Source organism: Pecten maximus, chromosome 1, assembly GCF_902652985.1.
Source record: "Pecten maximus chromosome 1, xPecMax1.1, whole genome shotgun sequence".
Classification (NCBI taxonomy): domain Eukaryota; kingdom Metazoa; phylum Mollusca; class Bivalvia; order Pectinida; family Pectinidae; genus Pecten; species Pecten maximus.
Window position 1 is genome coordinate 43,031,357 of NC_047015.1, and position 17,975 is coordinate 43,049,331.

The 17,975-nt window shown below is 35.0% G+C and overlaps 1 protein-coding gene across 2 annotated transcripts; it reads left to right on the top strand.

Annotated features, from left to right (window-relative positions):
• The first annotated feature begins 625 nt into the window (after positions 1–625).
• On the top strand, positions 626–14,339 carry LOC117334320 (WD repeat domain phosphoinositide-interacting protein 2-like). Of its 2 annotated transcripts, none has more exons than XM_033893857.1 (11): positions 626–890; positions 1,021–1,103; positions 2,932–3,098; positions 3,339–3,533; positions 3,929–4,021; positions 4,393–4,463; positions 5,117–5,224; positions 5,571–5,735; positions 6,190–6,297; positions 7,945–8,270; positions 11,518–14,339. In XM_033893857.1, the coding sequence occupies exons 1-11, from the start codon at positions 820–822 to the stop codon at positions 11,637–11,639; spliced, it is 1,509 nt and encodes a 502-aa protein (XP_033749748.1). In that variant the 5' UTR covers positions 626–819; the 3' UTR covers positions 11,640–14,339. The 2 variants fall into 2 exon arrangements, with proteins under 2 accessions (XP_033749748.1, XP_033749749.1); XM_033893858.1 differs by having other exon boundaries at positions 7,945–8,084.
• The last annotated feature ends 3,636 nt before the right edge of the window (positions 14,340–17,975 follow it).

The following is a 17,975-nucleotide window of genomic DNA, read 5'->3' on the forward strand; positions in this document are numbered from 1 at the left end:
ATTTATTTAAGTAGATATATCAAGTTAATCTAATATGTTCAGTTTAGATTTAATTTAATTTTTATTTCTATTAGTTTGCATCTTAATCAAATGATAACTTCTATATAGTGTTGATCAATAAATAAATAAATTCAATATCAATATTTAAGATATAAAAATCATGAAGGGTCAGGCGCGGAACCAGAAATTTGAAAGGGGAGAGGGGGGGGGGGGGGGGGGGGGGGGGGGGTCCTTTTTTTTTAAGGCTATACAAAAATTTTCCTCATCCGAAAAAGGGATGTCCCTGATACCACTTATACGCAAGCAGCTTTATTGTTTTTCGGCATAGCCGTATAATTTTCGTTTTTTCACGGATATGACGCGACAGGTAGCGTTACTAGTCAAGATGAAGTATGCAAAATGCAGACATACTGTTAAAGACGAAACAAAATTAAGATTTAATGCAAGCTGAATAAGTGGATGTATCTATTCAAATGACACATTAATAAAATCATATTCCTTATTCAAATGCAGTCTTACTGTCACCAAAAATGATTCAAACTGATATAATTTTGTTATCCGTGATAAAACTGCGCATTTATTAATCAGTTCGTTACATTATTTCACCAACAGTTTTACAGATTCTATAATCAGTCATTCTGTCACTGTGAGACAGCTTGGTAATCCCTCACTATAACAGCCAATGAAAACCCTCGTTACAAATGAAAATCGTTCGATGTAAATACAAATGGCCACCTAGAAAAGGTAGTGGAAAGAAGCTGACGTTCAACCAGTACGGATTATTTATACAGTGGAGTGGCCAAAAGTGTTACTGGCCTAATGAACATCGCAGCTAAAACCGAGGACGAGCAATCAGAGCTGCTATTTGTTAACTTCAATCAGGATTGCACGTAAGATACAGCATAACTTTTCTTTTGCACCTCCCATCTTTTGCCGTTGTTTTTACGTGGTTGTTGACATTTCTCATTGTTGAATATTATTCTTATTTAACTCAAATATTCTTTTTTCTTTTTGTTTTAGATCATTGGCTATTGGAACGAGGACCGGATACAAGTTGTTTTCCCTTAGCTCGGTTGATAAATTGGAACAAATTTATGAAAATGGTGAGGTCAAAGATATATATGGATGTTCTATTAGTTCTGTTTACCCCCTACCAAACTGTATTTAAATCCTAATAACTATCAAAAACTTGGTCTTAATATATCAGTTTGTGACGTTTAAAAAAAATGATGTTTTTATTATTACTGTTTGGTTATAGAAACGGAACTATTTGATAAATTGTTATTTATATATAGAAAGAGATATTGTGATGGTTTATCGCTGTCGACATCAGCTGACACACTGGAATGTCGTAAACAAGCTGTCATAATTTCTATTTTTAGTAACAACGAGGTTGATATTACTGGTATTGTATTCTTATCGATTATCTAGGTGCAAATTACTTTTCTTGTATGTCAATACACTTAGTTATAAATATTAGAATCCAATGTTGACAGGTGAGGTGCTTGCTGGCATATGGACCTAAACACTAGACTGACTAAGCTATAGTACTGTAGTACTGTACTGGAGTTCTAGATTGGCCTGGATATGAAAAGAAAGTTCATGGACTTAGATTAGAATTCCAATTTATTTTACCTATATAGTCTGACTCCATGTTGATTGATATTTTAAAGAGTTCAATGAGCAGCTTACTAAACAAAAGTCTGCAAATATATGTGTAATCTTTCAAATTTTTTGTTAGATAAAACAACATTAAAAAAACTAAATAAGAAATGCTTAAGAATACCCGGATTGTGTGAGGGGCTCAACAAGTAAAAGTAAAAAAAAAAAAAATCAAAAGTAAAAACTTTATATTTTTGTCATTTACCTTTTTGAGAGTATAATGACGTCTGTAAATACTTAAAAAATTTCAGTCTAGTAAAATAAAACATAAATAAAAGGTGTTCTGATATAAATGCTTAAGTCAGCTGATGGTTTTTAGCTCACCTGGTCCAAATTAAAGGACAAAGAGGAGCTTATGCCATACTGTGGTATCCATCCGTCCGCCAACAATAACCCTGTGAACATAACTTAAGTAAATATATACCAAGTTTGATGAAACTTGTATGCAGTCAGATATCAACAAGATCTTGCACGAGTTCGAAAATGGGAATTATTAAACAGTAACTTACAGAGTTATTGCCCTTTGTAAGAATATTATTTTTTGGTCTTGTGAACATGATAACTTGAGTAAATATCAATCAAGTTTGATGAAACTTTGTATGCAGCTATATATCGACAAGATCTCTAGTGAGTTCAAAAATAGGAATTATATATTTAACAGTAACTGACAGAGTTATTGCCATTTGTAAGAATATTATTATTGGACATTGTGGACATGATAACTGGAGTAAATATCAATCAAGTTTGATGAAACTTTATATGTCGCCATATACTACAAGATCACAGACAAGTTTGAAAATAGTAATTATATATTTGACAGTGACTTACAACAGAGTTATTGCCCTTTGTGATAATAATTATTATTGTACCTTTCGAACACGATAACTGAAGTAAATAATTTAACCAAGTTTGATGAAATTTTTTATGCAGCCATATATCAACATCTTGTATGAGTTCCAAAATGGAGTTATTTGAGTGACAGTAACTTACAGAGTTATTGCCCTTTGTAACAATATTATTATTGGACCTTGCGTTGTGAACATGATAACTGGAGTAAATATCAACCAAGTTACTTACCTGGCCCGAAGGGTAACTTTTTTGAAATATATGGCATAAACTAGAATATTTTGCCATAATTACTAAAATATCCAGGTGAGCGATGCAGGCCTTCTTTGCCTCTTGTTTGGGGAATACAAGTGTACTTTCCTGACAAGGTTTATTTAATTCTTAGGTATTACGAAATTTTTTCCTATTTTTTTTTTGTTCCAGAAAATGAAGATATATGTATAGTAGAAAGACTGTTCTCTAGTAGCTTGGTAGCAATAGTAAGCTTGTCATCACCACGGAAACTAAAAGTATGTCACTTCAAAAAAGGCACAGAAATATGCAATTACAGCTATTCCAATTCTATACTGGCTGTAAGACTAAATCGACAGGTGAGTAATTAATATAAGCAGCTTGCATTTACGGATACTTTATATAAAATTTGAAAAGACTACATGTACTTCCTAGAATATGAATTTTAATATTTCATTTGAAAGAAATATAAACTTGGACTTTATGTGAAGTAGATCTAGACCTACTTATACCTAACTAATGAGTTGTGATTATGCACATAAAGTAATTATCATTATGTACAGTTTAGTATATTTATTGTGTGTTATTCCTTTTTTTAGAGACTCATCGTTTGTCTGGAGGAGAGTTTGTACATTCACAATATTCGCGACATGAAAGTTCTTCACACAATACGTGACACCCCCCCAAATCGAAATGGACTTTGTGCATTATCTATAAACAATGACAATTGTTTCTTAGCCTACCCCGGTAGTAATCAAATAGGAGAAGTTCAAATATTTGATACAATGAATCTAGTAAGTATATGTACATTGTTAAGAATCCAGCAAATGCATGTATAGTAGTTAATATTTCAAACGTGATGTTAGAAATCTAGAACATACTATTGTTTGATGATAGCTAATACTACAAAGAGATGCTTTGGATACCTTGCTAGAACTTGATTAGTTCTAACCTTTTGGAATTGTTGCACATGCCAATAATGGTGAGCAATGAACTTAGGATCTATTCAAATCTGAATTATTTATGAAATTATAAAATCTGACTGATTCCATGATTTACCTTTACTGTATGACAAAAGAATTGAGACAAGTATGTTTGAATTGTATCATTTTCATTTCATATTGGTTACTTTTGTGAAGACTTTTGACAACACTGTAATCTGACATATATAAGTATCTTGTGTTTACAGAGAGCAGTTATAATGATACCAGCACATGATAATCCGTTGGCGGCACTGGCATTCAATAACCAAGGCACTAAAATAGCAACAGCGTCAGAAAAGGTTTCATTCTCCTAAATATGGCGATCTCTATTGTTCTGAAATTGTTTTAATATGTGAATTATTTCATGCAGTCTTCTTCATTGTGTTTTGATGTAATGTTAATCAATGATGTCAGTGATTTGTCTAGTTATCCTCCTGCAGTTACATTTGTCATTCACTACGAAGCTTATAAAGAACAGATGTAAGACTCAATAAATGTTAGCTATATTTCATAAGAGAAATAATCAAGTTAGACTAATATAAACCAGCATCAAACACTTTCCACAAGTTTTGATGACGATATCATTCAAATAATTTCATTCGAGTATGGGATAGTAGCACATTGTACTTTCTTTTCCTATTGTAAACAATACATTTTGTTGTTTGGTCAGGGTACTGTGATACGAGTGTTCTCTGTGCCAGAAGGACAGAAGTTATTTGAATTTAGGAGAGGAGTGAAAAGGTTTGTGCTTTAATGTACATCAGTGATTTTATTGTTACAAATGGAAAAGCACCTCAAACAAATATTGTACAGGGTAATGAATTGAGGTGAATGTGTAATTGCCAGCATATCCCAAAACACACGTTTCTCAATATTTGTGCAGCAATACTGATAACTAAATGCTCAAACATACAACTTTTTGGTTTCTGAATATGGAAGTGCAAAGTTAAAGTAAAGTGTTATGTTGAATATTATAACTTATTTCAGTTAAAGTCTTCATTCTGTTTGAAGATAACAAACAACAACAACCTGCTATTGTACATTGAACATCTATTTTTGCAATAACAAAGTTAAATTCTACATGAAATTATTTATCTACATTTGTATTTAAAGGTTTATATATACCAGTAATGCCTCATGTGCTTGGAGTCAGAAATTATATACATACATGTATTACATAGTCTCTATTTCTGTACAATATGTATACAATATATATACATGTATATAATTTCTTACCCCAAATCACCTGTGGGTTATGCAGGCAACCTACCAGTATAAAGAATATGAAATATTTCTTTTATACATCCTACATTTCTCTGTACAGTTAAAATTTTGATATCACAGTACTTGTATGTCCTACATGTCTATATATACAAAGTATTGTTTTTTAACAGATGTGCAAGCATCCATTCATTAGCCTTCAGCATAGACTCCATGTTCTTGTCAGCATCCAGCAATACTGAAACTGTTCATGTCTTCAAACTTGAGATTCCAAAAGACAGGTTTGTATCATTTCCTTGAAGGCAAAATATATACATGGTATACTAAACAAATAAACATATTTTAGTGACTTTGGAAGAAAACAAACAAGGATGTAATCAAAGTTATGTACATGCCAATTGCATAACTTCCAAATTGCATGGATATACCTCAGATCATGTATTATAATGCTACATATAATTTAATTGTTTCATGTATATTGAGTGAGTTGCATCATGTTTTTAAATTGAGTTGTAATCAGTGCTTGAAACAAGAAAATTTCACTTCACATCTTGAAAGTCATGCCTGTTAACCAAGATCTGCCCAGCTGTGTAAATTTAAGAGATTTTGTTTGACACTATATTTCAGACCACAAGAAGAACCACAGACATGGGTGGGATACTTTGGCCAGGCTTTGAAATCCTCCGCAACATACTTACCATCACAGGTCACAGAGATGTTTAACCAGGGGCGAGCATTCGCCACATCCCGACTTCCAACGTCAGGGCTCCGTAATGTGTGTGCACTGACTGTGTAAGTAATTAAGGCTTTGACTCCCAAAAAGTAGCAATGATTGTCTCAGCCTAGAATTTTTTCAATTAACAACTATTTGAAAACAGTAATGGATTTTAGTAGACATTACTCTTGATCCCATACAGAGAAAGCTGACATACATAGAAATATTAACTGGCATCTTAAACGTTGAGATGTTTTTTTTTACATTCTCCAACTGGTTCTACATAAGGTGGACTTTGAAAACCATCTTTTATATGGTGCATCACTGGGTCATTTCTCATATTGTGTGTGTCTCTTTTGATGGCAGATTATTGTGTAGTATAAGATGCTATTGAGGCTACTGTTTCCAGAATTATTGTTCAACATTCATCTTTAATACCTAAGAATGTTTATTTCTTGAAAGGGAGGTCAGAATAGTAAATTGTTCATTTACAAACAAAGAAATCATGAAGAGCTAAATATTTATTTGTAGTATACAAAAAGTACCACGCTTGTTGGTAGCTTCACAAGATGGCTACCTCCACATCTACAACTTGGACCCCAATGAAGGAGGAGAATGCATGTTACTGCGACAACACAGGTATTTGAGTTTTGGGTTTCATATGGACAAAGAATGTTCTAATGAATAACAATGTAATCCTTTAATATGAATTGCCATTGTTGATGAGCTTGGTATAAGGCTGTATTGTGATCATTTACCATCATTGTATTATAACTCCATTTGTTGTAACTTTTATTTCTTATACAGTTTTGACTTTGTACCACTACATGTAGTAATAGAAATGTTAGGTGAATGGAATTCAACGGGAAAAAATAGATAGTGATCCTCATGTGTTCATACAATCAAAGTACTGTTTAGCTCCCCCTCTAACACTCGGAACCAAGGTTAAAACAGATATTTGACAGCTCTCAATTTCTTTTTCTAATGTGGCACATCAATACTTTAGGTTTTAGGGAAAGAAAAGTGACTTGTGTTTTTTTTGTTTTTTTTTAATTTTTAATTTTTGAAGACATTTTTAATACATGAATAGATAATAACCTCATGCACACATACACACCCTCAAACATACACACATAAGTTCCAGAATGTATGGTTTGCCATTATATATCATCATGATCAGAATAACCTCAAGATCTTTCATTGTCTTAAAAGCAACCTCATCCGCATCATCATACTCATCATCACCATCGTAATCACATCATCATACAAGTCAACATACTCTCATCATCATAGTATCATCACCATAATCTCATCATACTCATCATAATAATTAATCATCATTCTAATCATCTTCATAATATCATCATCATTAACTACAAAGGTAAATGCATGTACATAGGAAACCATACAAACTCCTATAAATGTGAATGTACTCTGATAGACATACATATGCATACACCCTCACACACATACATATTCAGTTTCCTGGTAGCCTGATCAATCCTATCGAGGGCTCAGTTTCTGTGTTGGTCATATCAACTCTATCCACGTCTACCGAGTCATCAGCAGGATTGACCACGCTCCACACTGATAAGTACCTCTTACACACACACACACACACACACACACACACACACACACACACACACACACAATTGGAAAACAGGGGGGGGGGGTGGGGGGGGGGGGGGGGGGGGGGGGGGGGGGGGGGGGGGGGGGGATAGACAAAGAAGATAGACAAAGAAGGATGGGACCATTTAATACATAAAATTAAAATAATATACCTTGATAGGAGATGGAAAGTAATTATTATCTGCTTATTTAATGAGTATCAGCAACACAGCACTGGAGAAAAAAAAAGAGATATGGTAATTATAAGTTGGAGATTTTCCCCCAGTTTTTCCACTCTTTTTCAAACTTTTCCCTACAGGCTTCTCCTTTACTATATGCAATAAATTTTTGCGTCTCATGATATTGTTTAAGAGCACTTATCAGACCATTGATGTTTAAAGACTTGTGAAAACATCGCATTTTATAAATATATTGTTTGATAACAAGGAGAATTTCATTGTCAACTTTACAGTTATTAGGATTTTGAGATAGTAGTCCAAAAATAAAAGATTGCTTATTGAAATTAAATGGGATAAAAAGAGCATCTAATAAAATTCTAAGACTTTCTAATAAGTTCTGAATTTCACAACATTCCCACAAGATATGTATGATAGTTTCAATTTCAGAATAAAGTGACTTGTGTTATTAGATCATGGATTATGTTTTGTATAACAGGTTGGATGGGAAGCTTGGGGAAGTTCCTGGTGAGATGACTCCCCATGACAAACCTCTAACCGCCGCTGGGACAAGCTACGCATCCACAGTTCGACGACCAGACCCTAGTCCCCCGGGAACGGCTACACCCGTACCACCAGGTAAGCCCTCGGGGACCGACGCCCTCCTCCCACAATCTCCCACCACATACTCACCTGTGGCCCACAGCCCAAGGAGCAGCTATGCCAACATGGTGAAGAGGATGGGAGGGCCACAGGAAGTTGAGGTGGGGTTGGACGATGAGCAGGATCCCATGGATCTTATTGATGAAATTCTCAATGGTGCAGGTAACGTATGATTGTCAGGCACATTGGCTGGTTGCATCCCCAAAAATAGCACAGTCATCTTGGTCTAGGGTCATTTTTGCCTTCTCATTACACCCTCGTAAACTCCTTACACCTCAGCTATGTCAAGTTTTAGTTTGTTTAGTTTGTCGTTTACTAAATAGCCGACTCTTAACACAGGAAGGAAATCTATGCAAATATTTGTATTTTCTTAACTGTTTATGTGGAAATGCTTTTGATATCTGATGTAGCCACTAGCTTTATCATTGTTGATTTAGCATGGTAGCTTTAGTTTCATTTTGATAGTTTTATCATTATTTGTTGAAAGGCTTTGACTTTTGTACCAGACATATTGTAATCAAAGCAATAATGTTTTGATATAGATATGAATGATTCTGATACAATATCAAGCATAGAATATCAACATAGCTCAGGTTGAGGAACATATTTAAAGTTAACATCAAAAGTATAAAAACCAGAGTATCCCTATAATATAAATAAACTATACTATTTTATAACCTTTAACACAGCAGGATAGCATACCACTAACATCTAAAGTATAGGAACCAGAATACCCCTATTCTATAAAATAAACTAAATACTCTCTATAACCTTAGCATAGCAGGATAGCATACCACTAACATCTAAAGCCAACTTTAGCAGAAAACTAATAATAACGGTCTTTCTTATAATTTGATAAATCCTTGATCAAATATCTTCTGGAGTTCAGTGTCAGAGACCTGCTTATGTTTTTTTTTTCTTTTATTTTCTAGAAACCGATTCAAAATATTTTGTATCTGTTTAATTCACAGATCTACAGAATGCATGTAAAATTCTGCTGAATCAACAGAATATTTGTGAAACATTGATTTGTCATACAGTGTACCCAGTACTTATATAAAACAAAACATATGTAAATACTAATAAGTTTTATTACCCCCTATATATATTTTATATACATGTGTATCTTATGCAACTGATATAATGCACATGATTACAACAGATTAACTGCAATATTTTACACATATTGATATATCTAGTTTGTCAGCAATTCGAGCATTTCCTTTTCATTATGAGATGAAAAGAAGAATTAAATACCACATATTGTATTTTGTAATTCAGAGAAATAACCTTCAATTTAGATTTACCTAGTAATTGTCTTCAAGTAAATTAAAGCTTTAAACTCATGTGAACAAACTATGTACTTTTATATTTTGGTAGGAATATCTTTCCTTGTCCAAGTAAGCCTGCCAGTCATATGACACCTGTTGTTGTTAGAGGGGCTGTTCCACACATTAACACAGAGATAATAGGATTGAAACATTCTAAATCATCATCATGCTATACTTATCTCTACTTTTTTCTTAATACTGAAAATCTGACAACACAGTATTTATATGGTCAGAATCTTTGGTCTGCAGCATCCTTTGAAAAATCCTTTTAAACATACCACATGTTATCATTATATCACTAAAAATAGTAGGTTCCATTCACGTGTACTGATAAACGTTTGATTTTGTTTTTATGTAATGTTTTTTTTTTTTTGCTGCAACATTAAAGACACAGTTCACACTTTCAATAAATAATTATTCTCTAATTGTGTGGAACTGCCCTTCACTTAACTGATAAGATTGTTATTGTGATTTTACACATACATTGATGTTAATTATTGTGTGGGAGAATCTCTTTGTTTTAGACAAACTTGTTGATAGTGTAACATCTTCTGTTTGATTGTCTGTTATACTTCATCAGATGTATATTTTGTGATGCTGTTGATGAAGTAAGAAATCAGAAGTTAAATCTCAAATGATGTATCAATATACTCTCCTCTATTATATATATATTTGCTCTGCATCCCCCTCTACAATATTTACAGAATACCGTACTTGACGTAAAATTATAACAGCATTTGGCCACTGTTGTGATGTTTGAAATCTCGTTGACTAGCGCTGATATTGTATGATAAACAAAACTCCCCATCTATATATTGCTGAAGCTTTGTACTATTTTCCACAGTTGCAGAATGCTATGCTTTTATTTGCAGGGCTTTAGTGCATAGCAGACTGCATATTTCCATTTTATATATGCCATGTAAATATATGGCAGTTTTGAAAGTAAAATGAAAACATTATCATGAAACTGTTTGTCAGCTTAATTTATAAAATTTTCAAATTGAAGAAAACTGATCAGTCTTCACATAATATATTGCTACATGTTTTTATTAAGCATATATTATATATATTTTTTTTTTCTCTCATTTTACCATGTGTGTATGCATGACTATTGCACAAAACACAGACAAACTTTTTCCAACTTTGGTTGCTATGGTTATGATTTTCATTAATACAACAATAGAGTGATTACAAAGCCACTACAGATTTGTTGACAATATGATGATTTTTGTCAGGGGTGGTACAGCAAGCCTGTATTAGTATTGAATAGCAGTGAATTGGATGGCTTGGCATCTTGTCCAACTGAGATTATAAGAGACAGACCATGTAAATGTATACAGCATCCCAGTTCTCATCTCAATCTAGACCAGATGGTAGTCAGGCCAAACAAAACTGTAGGTGGTGTTTCCTGTCTCGGGTCCAAAAATTAAGGTTATGTTGGGACTAACAGTTTGATTTAGTACATTAGTTTTTATTTGATGATAGAAATTTAATTTTCTTATAGTGTGTACAGTAATGAAATTGGGTAGCTTTGATACCTTTTATACAGTATATGAATATGAAAATTCAGATTCTTCCAATACCAAGAGACAGGATTAGTAATGAACTGATGTTTTGTTCAGCCTGAATTGGTCGTTCATAGACATGTCAAAGATTTCAGGAACACATTTGGTTTGGGCATCATTTCTGCTATTCTGCATGAGCTTCCCTTTTGTTTTTCCAGCAATGAAGAATTACAAATGTCCAAAGTTTTGTGTTTAATATGTAGTTTCATTAAAATATACATACATAATTGTTTTTAGTTAGAATGTGTGTTTTTCCTTTTTGAAATCCAACAGAAATGTACATTGATAGTATAAACATTTCCTTTTTCTGTAGGTTGGTGTGTTTTATTAGAATTTTTTTTTTTTTTTTTTTGAAGGCTTTTTATTTTTGTTCAGTCCTATATAGCCTCTTCTTTTTTGTATTTAAAGATATTCATACACATATCTGTAACAGCAAAAGTTTTGACGGTTATGATTAAAATTTATTACTGTTACTGATTTAGCTGATATTAATAGCCTTAATCTTCCTTACAGAGTCACAGCCCTATCAGGAGGTAGAACAAGGTGCTATGGGTGGTGATGGCTCCCCGGGTCTTGGTCAACTTCGGCTGGATGATGACAACGAGTTCCCACCAATGACACATAAGAATGACTGAACCTGCTTCTTTGCTGGTGCACCATTAAAACTACGAGCCACGGAAAAGGAATCTTAGCATATATTTAGTTCAGCCACTGCCAAGCTTATGAATGCAGAACTAAATGATCTCTGGTAGAAGTCAGAAACCCCAGCATAATTTATACTGGTGATTTTGTGGAGGGAAGGGGGATATTAACTAACTGAAAAAAAAACCATTTAAGAGGGAAAAAAATATGAAAATGGTACAAAAAAGATTTATTACCAGCACATCCTTCTTTATTATAACAATTTTTTAAATCATGAAAATGTTCATTTTACAACTGTACAGTGTTTATGTGTAGAAGGAATGGTGATTAATAAATTTACTAGCTACAACATTCCCAGCCTTGTCCAGAGGGAAGCCGGATAAGCACTTCTTCATCTGTTGTTGTCTTACAATCTTTTCACAGTGTTCAACAGCATTGATTTTTTTTCATAACAATCTTCTCTCTTTATTTGAAACGACACAGTATCTATATTCAGAGAACAAGATTGCTTGGATGATATTTGGAAAGTTACAGCAAATATAAGGCTATTGACATATCAAATAGTAAGTTACTTTGACTGACTTAAACTGATAGTCGCATCTGCAAATTTTGAATTCAGCTGGCTTGAAAGTTCCATCAAAATAAGTCCATTAGCTTTGTTGGTATTTTTGTATATAAACTTATGTCTTCTAATTAATTTTATCAAATACATGCATGTTAAAGTGATTGTGGTTTAAATAAATTTTGTGAAATATGTGAAATAGTCTAAATGTAAAATGCTATAAAAAGTTATTGTGATTTGAGCTGAGGTCTGGCTCTCTGTCTTCCTACTTGTAATAGTTAAGCACCACAAATGCACCAACTATCTGCTCTTTAAATTATATCAACCAAAAATTTCCTCATCAATGATTTTATTTGTTTCCCATAATGATCACTGTACTTGTGATATGTGCTCGAGCTGTTTGCCCCTGCTACAAGTGTGTTATTGTCCCCTGTGTCAAATACTCTGCTATGCAGCACTGTTGTTGATAGTGTTAATTGTAGGAAGTACTATTTTAATAGACAGTACTTCTATTTTCTTATTGATAAATTGTTGTACGAAATAAGTAACCAACATTTATGTGTATATAAAAAAAAAACAAAAAAACTTAACAACAAACTTTCTGGCGCTTTCACATCTCTTGCTACTCTTCAGGAAAGTTTATTTTTGAAAGGACAACTTGACATCACAAATAACGTGACATCACAATGTACATTTGTTCACAAAACAAGTTTATAAAGTTGTGCTATCGATGGAAGCCAACATACTTGCTATTTCGTCGTCTGTATCCATTGTGATATATAAAAACTTGTCCATTCTAATGTCGTCGTAACCTCCACATGTATTTATATATATAGGATATAGTCTAGTCTAGTGATCCTCATTCAGTTAAACATTGAAAAAAAAATAATAAAATGGTATTATTTTCAGATATGAAATGATAAAGAATGTAAGAATATCTCCTTGAATACAGGTAAACTCTATAGGATATACAGACAGCTACAGTTGTTACAGTAGACTTATGGGGAAGCCAAGGAACTTCAGTGGTTGATGCTAATGGCAAAACTTAATGTGATATATGATGATTTCAGTTAGAGGGATAGAGGAAAAGTAGACAGCATGCTTGTGCAAGGTTGGGAGGTGGATAGGAAAACATGCCTCATTATATACCATAGAAATATAATGTTCAGGGTAAGGCTATCTAATTTGTAAAATGATTTATAGCATAACTTTGGATTGGAGGTTAGTAGTCACCTTATACCTTGTCTACTGGTATGAAAATCTGTTGTTTAATGCATCATTTCTGACAAGTCTTCAGAACCTTTGTACTAGATTTCCATGTTATTTGTGACATAGAAATCATCGAGTCACTGACAAACTTATGCTTGACGAGAATGTAAATAACGACAAAAAAGAGACGTATTTTACTTAAGTAATGACTCAACCCTGGAGAGAAACCTTGTTCAAATGTTACCACAGAAATGTTCAGTCTATCAGCAATATTGGGTAGGATGTGTGCCCTGTCATTAGTAATACAGGTAAGGAGCATGCAGACTTCAGTATAGATTACGTATGTTACAGTTATAGGATGTAGACGTAAGACTCCTGTGTAATTAGTACACTGTTATATTGTTTTTGGTGCAATTGACTAAGAGGACAGTTTCTAGTCAAGTTTTCCAGGTAGACAAAACAAAAACAACAACTGGTCAGTCATTAGGACATCTGTAATAAATTTTATTCTTGTGTGAAATCAATATGGTCAATAATCAATAACATAAATAATATACTTTTGTATTTTTTTTCTAATTCATCTCGTTCTGTATTGATGTATCTGTTAACTTTGATTATAGATTTTGTGATAAACTTGGCTATGTGAGGATGGATGGGTGACGATTAAATGTGTATACTTTTGACTGCTCATTTTGTTAATGGATGCGTACGTGACACTCCAAAACTGCTTCCTGCGTACCAGCAGGAACCGGTATCGTTACCGGGACAATATGTCGGATGTAATCAATGTTTAGTCATGGTTATGATTAAAACATCATATTTAAAGAGACTAACACCTGTGATTATACAGGGCTGTAGTACATCTTTGTGAGGAAGTATTATTTCAAAGAATGTTAATAAATATTTCTTATGACGCCATTAACTGCCATTTTCTTGTTTTACTTTTGTCATTTTCAGTTATCCCTATAGCACTCCTATCACTTATAAATGCCAATAGAAACCAACATATTGTAAATATCATCTGTGTGTCAACAAAAGATATTCATTGGCTTGCTTCAAAATGGAGTAGTTGCTTTTCAAAAGAGTTCTTGTACATGTATATAACATTATTAGCTCACCTGGTCCGAAGGACCAAGGTGAGCTTATGCCATACCGTGGTGTCCGTCGTCCGTCCGTCCGTCAACAATTGACTTCTTCTTCATAACTACTGATCAGAATTTGACCAAATTTGGTCAGAAGCATCCCTATGGGGTGGGGACTCAAAATTGTACAAATGGTGGGGCTGACCCCCCAGGGGTCTGAGGGGCGGGGCCAAAAGGGGTCAATTTGGCTCTGTTAATATAAACGACTTCTTCTCTGAAACCAAGCAAAGGATATTGCTCCTATTTGCCTGGTAACATCACTATGGGGTGAGGATTCAAAATTGTACAAATAGTGGGGCTGACCCCCTAGGGGCCTGAGGGGTGGGGCCAAAATGGGTCAAAATAGCTATATTGATATTAACAACTTCTTCTCTGAATCCGTGCAATGGATATTGCTCATATTTGCCTGGTAGCATCACTATTGGGTGGGGATTCAAAATTGTACAAATGATGGGGCTGACCTCCCAGGGGCCTGAGGGAAGGGGCCGAATGTGGTCAATCCGGCTATATTGATATAAACGACTTCTTCTCTGAAATCGAGCAATAGCTGTCGCTCATATTTGCCTGGTAGCATCACTATGGGGTGGGGATTCAAAATTGTACAAATGATGGGGCTGACCCCCCAGGGGCCTGAGGGGCGGGGCCAAATGTGGTCAATTGGGCTATATTGATATAAACGACTTCTCTGAATCCGAGCAATGGATATTGGTCATATTTGCCTGGTAGCATCACTATTGGGTGGGGATTCAAATTTGTACAAATGATGGGACTGACCCCCCAGGGGCCTGAGGGGTGGGGCCGAATGTGATCAATTCGGCTATATTGATATAAACGACTTCTTCTCTGAAATCGAGCAATGGCTGTCGCTCATATTTGCCTGGTAGCATCACTATGGGGTGGGGATTCAAAATTGTACAAATGATGGGGCTGACCCCCCAGGGGCCTGAGGGGCACGGGGCCAAATGTGTTCAATCGGGCTATATTCATATAATTGACTTCTCCTCTGGAACCAAGCAATGGATATATCTCATATTTTACTGGTAGCATCACCTTGGGGTAGGAATTTGAAATTGTACAAATGACGGTGCCGACCCCCCCGGGGGGGCTGAGGGGCGGAGCCAAAAGGGGTCAGTTTTGCAGAATTGATATAAACGACTTCTGCTATGAAACTAAGTAATGTATATCGCTCATATTTGCCTGGTAGCATGGTTATGGGGTGGGAATTCAAAATTGTACAAATGGTGGGGCCGACCCGAGGCGCCAGGGGGCTGAGGGGTGGGGCCAAAAGGGGTCAATTTGGCTAAATTGATTTAAACAACTTATTCTCTGAAACTTAGCAATGGTTTGACTGGTAGCATCCAATTGGATTGGAGTAGGGATTCAAAATTGTATAAAGGAAGGAGCTGACCCCCCAGGGGGCAGAGCGCAGGGTCAAACGGGGTCAATTGGTCTAAACAAGTTTTCCTCTGAAACTAAGCAATGGATATCACTCACATTTGTGTGGTAGCATCCCTATGGGTCGCGCCAAAAGTCAATTTCATTTCATGGATTAATGCACTTTGTGGCATTTTTAGTATTCAAATAAAATCAATGTACATGTACCCATATGCTTATGATATATATTGACATACAATGTAGCAATACCAGCAACAAGTATACTCAAGCATCATTCTTGTTTCATATCTCATGAAACCAGGTGAGCGATACAGGCCCTCTGGGCCTCTTGTTATTTGCCTACTGGTGAACATCAAATGAACATCTATAAATTTCGAAAGGTGGCCATCTTGGGTTTTGATGATTGAAGTTTGATGTCGCTATTTCTCAAAAATGTACTGAAGGGATTGTTCTCAAATTTCATATGTAGGTTCCCCTTGGTCTCTTGTGCATATTCCTGTATAGGACCAACTTGGCATGGCCAACAGGCAGCCATCTTGGATTTTGACAATTGAAACTTCAGTACTAAATGGCTATTATTTGACTCCTCTTGATCTCCAGTTAGCACGCAAGTCTGATTGAAAGAACTAAATGGATGACAAAGGGTACTAATAGTATATATGGTCATCTTCGATTTTGACAATTGCAGGTTGCTCCTGCCATATAATGTTATATAAAGTTATTAAATGCTTTGAAGGAAGAGTGAAAGAAGTGGAAAGAAGAGAAAAGACCAGTCTTTCATTTGACAGATATGGATCATTCAATGGTGAGCGCCAAGGTCTCTCTGGGATCTCTTGTTTTTTAAGCAAGAGAGTTGGGGCAATGTTATTTGGCGATGGGTATGCTGGAAGAGGGCTACAGAATAAATGTGTAAACTATCTAGATCAACTTTTAAGCGGGTTTCTTGGACCTCTTGGTTTTCTTTGAGCTCTTGAAGAAATATTTCGGTCCACTATGAGAAGGTCTTGACATTCGAACCTTACAACTCACCCTTGCTGCGGAAAGATAGCTTTAATGAGAGACGTTTGTGTGTGTGAATTCTAACGTACAGCAAAGTATCTTTTATATGTTTAAGGCGTTTACATAGTCTGGATTTATTTAGATATTACCGAATTTGATGACAGTAATTATGAAAGTCATAAACAGAAGATTAGTACTTTCCCCCATCGGAATTCTCTTGTTAATATATAACTTTGTGTACCAAAAAGATTCGTCAATGTATTACGGCAAACCAAGTCATTTATTCGCGGAGCAATATTGATCCAGTATTTTACCAAATTATTTAAGATATCTTTTACAATAGGGGTCGAGTGGTTAAAGTGTCCCGACACTTTATCACTAGCCCACCATTGGGTTGCGAGTTCGAAACCTACGTGGGGCAGTTGCCAGGTACTGACCGTAGGCCGGTGGTTTTTCTCCGGGTACTCTGGCTTTCCTCCACCTCCAAAACCTGGCACGTCCTTAAATGACCCTGGCTGTTAATAGGACGTTAAACAAAAACAAACCAAACCAAACCAAACTTTTACAATAATGATTATATAAGATATGAGATATTTCATTAAATTTTCTTTATAAGATATCTTATATAATTTGGTAAAACCCTAGATTTACGTTTCTCCGTGACTAAATGACAACCTGGCCTATTAATTCGTTATGACGTATCATTGAGCAGTATATTGTAAGGAGGAAGGACTCTCTGCTTTGTCATGGCTAGCCAATGTCATTAGCACGCTAATTACAATGGCACAACGTGTTATGATCTAATGGGACGATGTGGACGTGGCCTGCATGCTCATGAGGATTACAGGTCGAGAAGGTTGTTTATCAGGAAAGATGTAAGCCTAACCTTTAGAAACCAAGTGTATACTGTTAGAAAGATATTTAAATGATAGAACATGGGTTAATTCTATTGAACCAAGCAGAATGCGTGTATTTTTTTTGTGACGCACTAAACACACTAACTACATTGGGTACTGTTTAAT